This window comes from Coregonus lavaretus, assembly GCF_964263955.1.
Source record: "Coregonus lavaretus genome assembly, chromosome: 17".
Classification (NCBI taxonomy): domain Eukaryota; kingdom Metazoa; phylum Chordata; class Actinopteri; order Salmoniformes; family Salmonidae; genus Coregonus; species Coregonus lavaretus.
In genome coordinates this window covers 14,601,182-14,613,556 of record NC_140004.1, presented here as the reverse complement: position 1 = coordinate 14,613,556, position 12,375 = coordinate 14,601,182, and the positions used below count along the sequence as shown (strand labels likewise).

Here is a 12,375-nt window from a genome sequence, read left to right as displayed (position 1 = left end):
TTGCAAATTACACACCCCAAAATTCATTATCATCTTCCTCATTATCGTCGTTTTCGTCTTCATTGTAAGGTGGCCCAGGATTGGAACGGAGGCAGCAGGTACTTACGGAGTCACCATTTAGGGTGGGAATTTACAATGGAAATATTTATAGTAAATATTTACTATAAAGATAACATAATTAGCTTATATAAATATGTATTTCTTTGAAATAGTTTGTATATACACACATACATATGATACATATGCAATGATAATACATAACAATGATATGCATTAAGATGTGCTGGCAAAATGAATGTGTCGGGAGGCCTTTCCCTACTACAAACTTCTGCTATATGATCATGGAATAAAGTGCAGGGATGCATGGATTATGTGAGCAGTGCTAACAAATACACAGATAAGTATTACAAACATGTTATTTAATGTGTGTCGGCATAATGCAACTGAGATAGACATGAATGAAAATGACTTGTGTGTGTATATAGTTGCTTCGGGAAGTTATTTCACATCAGTGCATGTTAAGAAAATGAGACAAAAATACTTTAGACTATTAAAATGTATCCCTAGATAAACTACAATAATCCAATAGAGGGAGTCGTGGTCTTTCAATACTTTAAAAAGTCATCATCAGCATAGTCGAGAATGATCGAGAGAGCATCTTTATATATGTCCCAGTATGGTGTCTGTGAACGCAAGGGCAGCATCATTGAGGCAATCTCCATTTTGAAGTGGTCAATTTTCTTCTTCAACAACTTCTATGAAAGGGTGCATACTGCCACGTAGAGTGTGTTGTTTCAACAGGTATAAAGCCAAGGTTGGCAATTTACATTACATTTTAGTCATTTAGCAGACACTCTTATCCAGAGCGACATACAGTTAGTGAGTGCATACATTATTTTATTTTTTCATACTGGCCCCCGTGGGAAACGAACCCACAACCCTGGCGTTGCAAGCGCCATGCTCTACCAACTGAGCTGCCACCTACAGTTTGTTCACGGGTATAATTAATTGCCTGATCCCTCCTGATGACCGGATGTAATAATGTGATCCTTCCTTAACCCATAGGAAGAACCACCCAGTTGACTACTTTAAAATAGTGGAAGCCCTCAATGGCAATGTCCATGCCAAAACGAGTTTTATCCATATATAGTCCTCTATCTAACTCTATGGTCTTTCAATGGAGCCCAAGCATGAGCCAATCCCAACCCTCTGAGTCTGCCAAATTAATTTGGTATGTTCTGAGAGAGAGAGAGAGAGAGAGAGAGAGAGAGAGAGAGAGAGAGAGAGAGAGAGAGAGAGAGAGAGAAGGGGAGAGAGAGAAAGGGGAGAGAGAGAAAGGGGAGAGAGCGAAAGGGGGAGCGAGAGAGAGAAAGGGGGAGCTGCGTCACTCTTCAGCCCAGAGACTGCAGGAGAAAGAGGAGACCCAGCTGGTCCTGTATCCTTCATGTCCAAGACTGTGTCAGTAATACATCCATTCTGAAAATGACTGGCTCTCCATCAGGGAGAAGAGACACATGTTACGCAGCTTTTCTCTTTCTTAGGCTTATCACAAAATGGGAATTTAAAATCTGACCACTGGAGTATTGCGAGTGAAACTAATTGATTTCCAAATAAACTGTGCCAATACAGTTCCCTCTGGACTGTTTGTGATTGTATAGTGCACACCATAGAATTAGAATGTTTCTATTCTATTCACCTCAGAACAATCAGTCTGAACTTGACTATGTCTGATGTTTCTCCAAATTGAGCTCGCAGCAGCAAAATGACAATCATCTCGTGATGGATATAAAAAGGAATGAAAAGCACCGGGAACCAATTATCAAATAATAATTTCCCCCTTTTCAAGATGCATGAAAAAAATGCTCATACCGTATCTGAATAGGGCTATACTCTCTCTATTGGTTAAAATGGCCACACTGCACTATTTGGCTCATATAAAAGCTCCTATAGGTCTCCCAGGCAGCAGTAATTGAGATCAGATGCGTGATACGTCTCCGACCTGGGCTCTGACTGTGACTGAGTAACCTGGAAGCATTTATTTTATGGAATAGATGTTTAGTTAAGAGCAGCAGCGTAGCTTAATGAGTCTGGACCCGGGCGGCCTGGTCTGGTGATGAATATGATTGGTGAAAGCACTGAAGGCTGGTTCCTGAGCCCTTCCTTCCCCCTGGATCAGATTTCAGATTAGCAGACTTCCTGTCCAGTTGGTGAGCGAACGGAGTGGACTGACTCTTCAGTTTTAACTGATGGTTTCTGGTGGTGGTGGGGAGCATCATGTATTATCTCAGATGGGGTTTACGACAGAGCCACACTGCGCTGGTGCTCTAAGAGGCCCTCCGAGTCTCATTTGTAACAACTGTGAGGAGAAGCAGCTGATTCGAAATTATTTCTTCTCTTTTTTGGGGGGAGGACAGAAGTACATTGATGGCCCTCTTTGGAGAAGTGGTGTGGGATTTCTAGTGTAGTAGGTGGTCCCCGACTTCATAAGGTGCCCTCTCCCCATTTTGATACTTTGTGAGTTTGTAAGAGGATCAACTTGAGTTTATATAGGTTTACATGCTTTATATACACTGAGTGTAGAAAACTGGCCAGGTGATTCCAGGTGAAAGCTATGATCCCTTATTGATGTCACCTGTTAATTCCACTTCCATCAGTGTAGATGAAGGTGAGGAGACAGGTTAAAAAAGGATTTTTAAACCTGGAGACAATTGAGACATGGATTGTGTATGTGTACCATTCCGAGGGTGAATGGGCAAGACTAAATATTTAAGTGCCTTTGAACACATCGTAGAGTCCATGCCCCGACGAATTTAGGCTGTTCTTAGGGCAAAAGGGGGTGCAGCTCAATATTAGGAAGATGTTCCTAATGTTTTGTGCACTCAGTTTAGGTTGACATATATAATGATGTCTACAACACAAGTGACAATTCAAAATGTCTTATAAAGACAGGAAGTCTAGTCAACGTATAGCCTAAGAGTATATCGTCACCAAACAAAATATAGTGCTGCTAGTAGGAGCATCCCCCACCCAGTCCTGCGGTGTGTAGTGTGTAATGATCTGTAGGCTGAATGGGGAGCCAGTATTGTGCGCATTTATCATCTGTCCGATAGTTGGCACACTTCACTGTAAGAAAACACAGAGGCCCCTCATTATAATGTAGTCAATGTGAGCTCCAAGAGGAAGGCCGTGCCGTAAGAGCCTGGGGTAAGGCGTTCAAAGGAAATGAGTGAAGCAGTCATTTAGGGATTGTCTCTGCTCAGTGTGCATCAAAACACAATACACACAGAAGAACATGAGTTGCTCATTTGCTGTAGCACTTTGGTTGTCTACTCTGTGGGTTATATCACTTCATGATGTGTGTCCAAAATTCTACACAGAGAGTGTATGGCCTGTCAATTAACGTCTTTGCCCCTCAGTCCCTGATAAATGTCCAATTGCCTATAACTATTCCTGTGCTGGGCAGTTGAAGGGTGTAGACTGGTATCACATGTTTCATCTCCTTCTCAACAGTGGCAAATGACCAGGGGGACTCAACTGCTGTGGAGGAGAAATGACTCTGATTGTGGTCCAGGTTACAGACTCTATCCAGTCCCACTCTTATAAACACTCCTCTCTTCCTGTCCCACCTTGAGTATTCCCTCTGGTTGTTTAGAGTGTAAGAGTGTCAAGCCTCGGCCACCTCTCCTTGACAGTGCTAGATTTGATACACTCTGAGTTGTTAGGATCAACAGGAGGAGCAGGATATTGCAGCCGGCATTAAAACAAACATACAATGGCCTGCTGCACAAATAATCTCCAAGTTGAGCCGATATGATCTGACAGTTTAAACACTTGAACTCAAAGACGCCCTGTTTTGAGGGGGATTGCTCAGTGCCAGGGTGTATTCTGGACATGCTGCGTGTGGACCCAAGGGTTTTTTCTTCTGATTAGGGCTTGTTTCACTGTGAATTGCTCAGGTCACCGTAGGTAAGTGTCGGAAGGAAACAATTTTCCTCCTGAAGCTAGTTACCTGATTGTGTAAGTAGCTGACCCCTGACCCCAACCCCACTCCACACATATCTGAGGCTGGGGCTGAGGTTAGGACTGGGGCCGGGGCTGGGGTTAGGGCTGTGGTTAGGACTGGGGCTGGGGTTAGGGCTTGTATGTTTACCAAAGGCAGGATTTCTGCAATACAATAACTGTGTCAATGTTTACCACAGCGGTTGACAGTCAGTCAGTCCATCAGTTAGTCACCTGGACACCTGCACAGGACCCCCAAAACGAGTGGACAAATTATTACCATATTTACAGAGTCCACTTACAGCCTGTATATTTTACATCCTTCAGATAAAAAACATGAACTCTCCTTATAGCTCAGCTCCAACCTATCGGCTGCCTCCTAGTCATAAACACGGAGGCATACTGTAATACACTTGATAAATATAAACTGAAATAAAGCAATCAGCTGAAAGCAATTTGCATGTCTGTGTTGGAGCCAGCGGCTGGTGATTTTCTCTGCTGTCATCCATCATGGGCTCCCGACTCGGGCCAAGATACACAATGCCCTTAAATTGCTGTCATATGGAGCCCAAGTGCTGAAAAACCCACCATTTATCCTGGTCTGTCGTTCAAATAAACTTGTCTAATGACTGGAGAGTATTTTTGTCCACTTACAGTACAACAATGCTTCAGAGAGAGAGTTGGTGTAAAGTGTTATTTCCTTCGTTTGTTGAAAGGTTGGCCGCATGCAGGACCTCATCTAGAGGTTTTTTATTCTGAGAGCAGCGCCAGCCCAGTGTTACAGTAAACTCCTCATGGGGATGTTTCAACGACCCAACTAACCTTATTACTGGCCATGGACAACCATGGGCCAGCATCTGTACCAGGACACAATTCAATATGTCATTATAAAGGCAACAAGTGTCCACTCATTAGTTAGCTTACTTATCAGAGATCAGTTTTGAGTAATTTCCATTACAATAAAGTTCAGAAATCTCCGCACCAAACCAAAAATATAGAAAAAGCTGGATATGAGCTGCGGTGCTTACCCAAAAAAGTACCCAAAAGGGGGCTGACTGAAATATATTGAATTCAAAAAATGTAAAGTAAGCAAGAACAAACGTGTATTTTTTTGCTCTACAATAACTGACCAATTAAAATATGAACATAATACAACTGCCAACACCCATTGGTTCACCCATCATTTCCATTTCCATAATGTTTTCAGTGTGTTGTATGGTGAAACAAGCCCACAGTGGCAGAGGTACTACAGAAACAAGATAAGGGTCCAGTGTTGGGTTTGGGCTTCGCTGCCTCCTTCCCAGAACATTTTCTTTCAGCAAACATGCCAAGCAGAGCATCTGTCATTCTGTCACTTGGCTTTAGGCTGTGTGTGTGTGTGTGTGTGTGTGTGTGTGTGTGTGTGTGTGTGTGTGTGTGTGTGTGTGTGTGTGTGTGTGTGTGTGTGTGTGTGTGTGTGTGTGTGTGTGTGTGTGTGTGTGTGCAGGACGTTTGTAATCGACACCATCAGGGGGAAAAACCTCGAACGTTACAGAGGGGTCTGAGTTTACCTCAACTGCACAGGAAACATCAACATACTTTAGTGAGCCTTGTTCCACATTATGCTGGGGACATAGACATCCACATAGACATCCGGTCAAAAACTGCTGAAACATTTCTTGATATAGAGGCCAACTTTAATTAGATACTTTTCAGTAAACCTGAGCTGAAAGCTATTGCAAATCCTGTACTAGACTAGTATAACAGTTTTGGACTACACTAGTAATACATTGATTGTGCAGTGGCAATCTGTGATATCTGGTATTAACCAGGAGATGGGGCTGTTTGTTTCACCCACTCAGAACAAAGCATATACCGTAGCCTACAGGAATGGGCATTAGAGAAAATAGCTATCTTGATGAGAGGATCTGTAATATCTTCACATAAAGGTCTGAATCTCATCTCTCCCCTGTCACCTCAAATAATGATGTACCGCTTCAACAAGAACCTAGTTTACCTGTTACATACTGAAAGACTGACAGATTAGAACATGTTGTTCAAGCTTACTTATTTTCCAAGAGCAACAATAGAACGCCTCCTTAATGCTGATAATTTCCCTCTAAGCACTGAACGCACAAATAAATATCGTCCTCAAATAACCCCTCTTCATCTTACGCATGCGTTCACACAGAGCCAACGACACATGTAATCCATCGTCGACGTACTGACCCATGGACTGTCCACTGGGGCCTGTTCAGTGACTGTGATGGCTTCAGCATGTGTTATGCAGGTTGTTGTTTTTGAGGTGGGGGACTGAATACTTATTTTCTATGTGGAACATGGACAGATATATTCTACAGGAACACGGTCATGTCACTGCACCTCATCTCTCACATCCACAGAACAGCACATGATGCAGCAGGTGACACATCCCCATCAGTGACCTTTCCTATTATCTGAGGTTACAGCCAATCTTTTAACACACTTCATGATTTCGTTGATTTACAGTAAGTCCTTAGAGCAGCAGCTGAAGAAGCAAAATCGAAGAAATGGATGCAGTGCAGAATGACTAGTCTCTTTAGGCATACGGGTTGCCTCCCACAATGTGAACAATGTTCCAGCATAGGTCTGGGATTTCCGAGACTACAGAATGACTAAACAGAGAAGAGAGAGTCATCTATTCTATTTGAATGTATTACAGTAAGATCATAGGTTACAGTTAATTGCATGAATATTCTACTTCATAATATAGAAGGACTGAAGGAGACAGCAAAAGCCTGTTACTGACAATCCCATGCTGTGCCATTACAGAGCTGCATGGATGGCTTGCAGGTTGAGTCTGGGAAAGTGACACTCCCCTGAATTGAAACACCACTGGGAAACAGTTGAATAGATTGTTTTAACACTCTGGACAATGACGCTCCTCCAGTTCATACTTAATCACCTTTGTTTATTTGTTTTCAGAACAAGTAAGCAGGCCTAAATCAATGGAGGTTCCTGAAACGATCCCAATGTGCAACACATGATACCTCCAAGGAACACTCAATGTCCTCACAAACACTTTGAACACTGTTTGCAGTGTGTTCTCTCTACATGAAAGGTGGGAGGCATGGTTTTATGGGGAGGCATCCTTTGATGGAACACACACACTTCTGACATGTCCACTTATATTGAGGGATTTTTTAAATTTAAGAAACCAGACCAAATAAGTAGACCAAATTTTTTTGTTTGATATTATGTGTATTTGAACATTTTCAGTATCTTTTGGGTTAGCAAGAATGTATGCATTCAGCTGATTCAATCCTCAAATCATCCCAAGTATGCATACTGCAGACAATGTGAATGTGAAAAAACATGTTCTACGTTTTTCTAAACCCACATTTTTATATTTTACATTATGGTATTTATTTAATCAACTGTATATCTCATATTTATGCATCTGTTGCATGCCAAAAATTCTGAATTCTGCTCTTTTTGCCACCCACCTATTCATATTCTTCTCAAAGCAGACGGGGAGTAACTTCCATTTTGAAGAGGTGGAGGGGGAGTGCCAGAAGGACTAGTGATTGCCCGTTTCCAGCCGCTCAAGAGCTTTCTTGAATGGACACGGGTCGCAGAATTTGTTGAACGCACCGACTGACACCGTGCAGAGCGCGCGGGATAGGCCTACCCAACTCAGCGCATGCGGATATATCGCACGCCACGGCTCACTGGATTTGGGCTAATTCAGAGAAAGTGGCTGCAGCTTCAACAACATAATGCAAAGGACTGTATCTTGGAAAGAAACACCAACAGGCAGTGGCAATAGGCTAACCCAAAAAAGGCTAACTGTCCTAGATAATACAACTTATATTTATGGAGTTTGGAGCCAGGGAAAATGCATTTTGCTGTTTGTAATTTTTCATGAGTAAAATCATAATTCGCTACTGAACCCATCCCGGGACCGATTTGGATACCGCCTGTCTCTCAACAGTGTTAACGGGTCTCCTGCATGTACTGGAAAAATGAAGCTCTGTCCCCACACCCGGAGGAGAATAAAGTTTTATTAGACAATGTTTTCGTTGAGCAGGTAAATCACATGACATATAATTTGAGAATGTGCCTATGCTGTGTAGGCTATCGACTCTTTGCAAGTGAATACTTATTTGCTGTCGCTGCTCTCTGAAATATCCTAGCCGATTGGCTATTTGTTTTCTACGCTCCAGCCTATGTTTAATGACAATTATAAACATATTTCACATTTGTGCTAGCCTAATTTCGTTTAAACGAAGGCCAAAATGGATTCTGAATCCCACCCAAACCCAGATTTTTGGCACTCTTGAATACCGTTATAATCACCAAGAGAGCTTCAAGTGGCCTATCATAAACGAAGCCTAGACAATCACGCTCCTTTATGCTTCATGATCAGCTGCAAGTTATGTACATTGTCTCCTATGAATAGTGCGATGTTCAAGAGCCTCTTCACATCCTAGTCTTGTGTACAGAAATTCGATTTTCGATTACGGCTATTAAAATAAAAATATGCAATTATTCTGGTGGCGCGATGCCTTCTCTGATTGACAGTTGAAATTGACACTCTGGCTACTTCTAATCTCGAGCATTTGAAGCCATCACTAATTGCAGGTAGTCCATCTTTTCAGTACTTTCGATTGCATGGGATCTATTAGGCTATGCGATTATTTTAGGAGGTAGCCTTCGGGTTGTGCATAAAGGGAAAAAGAAATCCTAATTCTAATTGCTTCATCAAAATTATCTTTTGTTGCCAGGATTTAAATGCCGGAGAAAGTATTATTCATTGTTTTGCACCGGATATAGCTTGCGGTATGGGTTGGTAGGGATGCGTAGCCTAATGCGCAAAGCAGAGCAGCGCTCAGAGCAGACTTCAGGCGCAGCTCCAGGCTTCATCTGCAGGGCTGTTTCTCCACAAACAGAATAGCTTAATAATGGTGAGTTATTAAAACATAAGCCATCAATGATTTTATTGAATCAAAATAGGAACTTCGACATGATCATAGGAGACTTGGCCGAACTTGGACTACCTTTTTTAATTTCCCAACCCCATTTTCATAGTTTACTTTTGTGACAGGCATTTAAAGTTTTGTTTTCAGTAGCATAATGTTGTAGAAAGCCATTTTTTTGCATTTAGGCCTACTTTATACAATGTTTGTTTTCTTGTATCCTACGAGGGCTTGTCATGTAATTCATACGAATCTATAGGCCTTTTACCTTGCATCCCGGGCGCTATAAGATTATGACAAGAAAAATCTATCCCAAACCTCAGTCTCACTCGGACGGGGAGCCTCACGAGGATGTGAAAGTCGAGGCTCCTCTCCTGCCCAGTCCTCCGGTAACACCGTCAATGTGCTCGCCTCCGACCCTGGACTCCCCGACGCCGGTTCGGTCCACCGGGAAAAACCAGTGTGCCAGCTGCGGCACAGAGATCCAAGACAGATATCTACTGAAGGTGAGCATTATAATGCCTTTTATTACACCGGTCAAATCAAGTATCATTTACGATTCAATTTCAACCCTATTTCTTCCTCACAAGTTGGATGCATATTTGCATAATCTTTCACATTATTTCCACTTTATAGAATAAGTACCCCGAACAAATTATTATTATTATTATTATTATTATTATTATTATTATTATTATTATTATTATTATTATTATTATTATTATTATTATTATTATTATTATCATTACTACGAGTATTTATTTCTCATGGCAGGTAAACAATTTGAATTGGCACGTGGGATGTCTGGAGTGTTCAGTCTGCAGAGTATCATTACGTCAGCACAATAGCTGCTACATCAAAAACAAAGAAATCTTTTGCAAATTGGATTATTTCAGGTAGGGTAAATTTTGCTATTTGTTTTCCTTAAAATGTAGGCTATGTTCTATGTTTGGCTCTAATGTTCACAAACAATTGATTACTTATCACATCATATTGCAGGGAGATCTTTCAAGATTGACCATATTGAGCCTATCCTATTCATATTCTGTTCCGTTGGTATATAGATTTTATTTTACAAAAAATACATTGTGTCAAGACAAATCTTTCGTTATGTCTTGGGGCAATTTAACAGGATTGGACTGTACATTTTTTTGTCGTTGTAACATCTAAATCACATAAATTCAATGACACGCATGACCTTTATTAAAGCAAAAACAAATGCAAATCTGTTAACGAAGCTAACCGAATAAACCCATAGCCCATTTATAACATCATAAATATGCATACTTTTACACCCAATACCCATTTTTTGTCAAAGTTACTTCGGAATGTTTTTCTCTTCTTTAGATATATTTAAATAATTGTCTTTACTGATAATGTGGTGGACATTATCAAAATGTTTACTCTCAATCATGATTCTTACAACTTTGAGATCACTAAATTTAAGCCATTCGTTTTCGTTGTTCTTCATTTATCAATACATCATTCCCTCCTTCGACCAGGGCCATTGCTAAAATATTGTTTAATTTATGAAGGGCTAGTTTTCTCACTCACAGAAAGTTCACATTTTCGTTATACATAGGCTATTTGTAGAATGTCAACTAATTAAACGCTATTTATTGTTATATTATAATTATTCTATAATTATATATTTATTGTTATCATATTGCTGTTGCTGTTATTGTTTTAATGAACAGTAGGCTCAATTATATTTGACTAAAGTGAAATTAGTTTGGAAAAGCAATGCTGTAGGTAATCTTTTACAATAAGAGTTTCTTTCTATTTCTGGCCTGCAAAACATTTCCGTGGATTACACATTTACTTTAACTAGTAGCAGTGAAAGACTACTAACAATGCACCCTTCTCCTCTCTGTCTCATCACAGTAGGTTTGGCACCAAGTGTAGCCAGTGCGGGCGCCATGTGTTTGCCAGTGACTGGGTGCGGCGGGCACGGGGCAGTGTGTACCACCTGGCCTGCTTCGCCTGCTACACCTGTAAGAGGCAGCTGTCCACAGGGGAGGAGTTTGGTCTGGTGGAGGGCAGGGTGCTGTGTCGAGTCCACTACGACACCATGGTGGAGAACCTCCAGAGAGCGGCAGAGAACGGTACGTCTTCAGACGGGTGTCTCAGACAATGTCAGGGAGTAAGGAACCCAAATATGAGCCATGTATGCGATTCTCAAGTCCGGATTCGTCCCTGAGGGAAACTGTATTGGGGAAGAATTCAGACATAATTTGTGTCATACATGTCTTACCCCTAGGAATTTATGTTTTGATATCCAGCACCTGCACAAATTGCATGTGTATGATCTCTTTCAGGTTAGTTATAAAATGAACAATATTACACTGTGTGGTGATGTTTCTTTCCTTCTTGTTCCTGGGACTTAGGGACAGGTCTCACTTTGGAGGGAGCCTTGCCCTCTGATCAGGATGGCCAACCCAAACCAGCCAAGAGAGCACGCACTTCCTTCAGCGCTGAGCAACTACAGGTACGGTAGGTGTGTGTTTATGTGTGTGAGTGTCTGTGAAAGTATCCACAGTATTTGTGTGTGACGGAGAGAGACGGAGTGACAGGGTGAATGGTAGTTTTAGATGAATGTGACTGTCTGACTGAATTCGCTTGATTCAGTGAATATTCAGATGAATATGTAGCTTCATGACTGAGTTTGCTCTGTGTGTTCGCAGGTGATGCAGTCTCAGTTTTACCAAGACAACAACCCTGATACCCAGACCCTACAGAAGCTGGCAGACATGACAGGACTGAGCAGACGGGTCATTCAAGTATGTATGATAATATCAAACTAGTGGGTGTAATGTTGTTAGACATATTGAAAATGAATGTAAGATGTAATAAAATAGATAATATGATATAATAAAATAATTAATCTTTACCAGATTACTTCTTGCATACACCATTCAACGATCTTTAGTAACGTTACATTTTCAATAGGTTTGGTTTCAAAACTGCAGAGCAAGGCATAAAAAGCACCCTCCACCCCAGCACAACGGTCACCTCCAGGGCGCCCCTTACCCCCACTCCAGATTGCCCCCCTCACTGCCAGACAACCTCTACTCCCCCTTCAGCAGTCCTGACAGACCACACCTGCTGGCTCTGCATGGATATATAGACAGTGAGTTGGTTCCTCCCTCTCGATGGACAAAACATACATGTACATTGAGGTGACTTTGGCTCTAACAGAATTTTCTACTTTTTTACTCTACCAATGAACATTATCAAATATATGATTCTGCCCATAGTGGATTTCAATTTCAAATCCCCTATGGCTTCTTGTGGGATGTATTTAGTGTTATTGCGTTTAATATATTATTATTTTTTCTGTTGCTTCCTGTGCACAGGTCATCCCTTCTCAATGCTGTCGTCCCCTAACCACCTCATCCACCCAGGCATGACCTTACCACAGTTACCCATCAGCCACTAA

The 12,375-nt window shown here is 41.5% G+C and overlaps 1 protein-coding gene across 1 annotated transcript; it reads left to right on the top strand.

Moving 5' to 3' along the window:
* Window positions 1–9,229: 9,229 nt before the first annotated feature.
* LOC311144642 (LIM/homeobox protein Lhx6-like) lies at window positions 9,230–12,375 on the top strand (the record flags this gene model as incomplete). The annotated part of the gene is made up of 7 exons (XM_084180691.1): window positions 9,230–9,442; window positions 9,711–9,832; window positions 10,821–11,041; window positions 11,324–11,424; window positions 11,621–11,716; window positions 11,886–12,066; window positions 12,293–12,375. The coding sequence occupies 7 exons, from the start codon at window positions 9,230–9,232 to the stop codon at window positions 12,373–12,375; spliced, it is 1,017 nt and encodes a 338-aa protein (XP_084036817.1).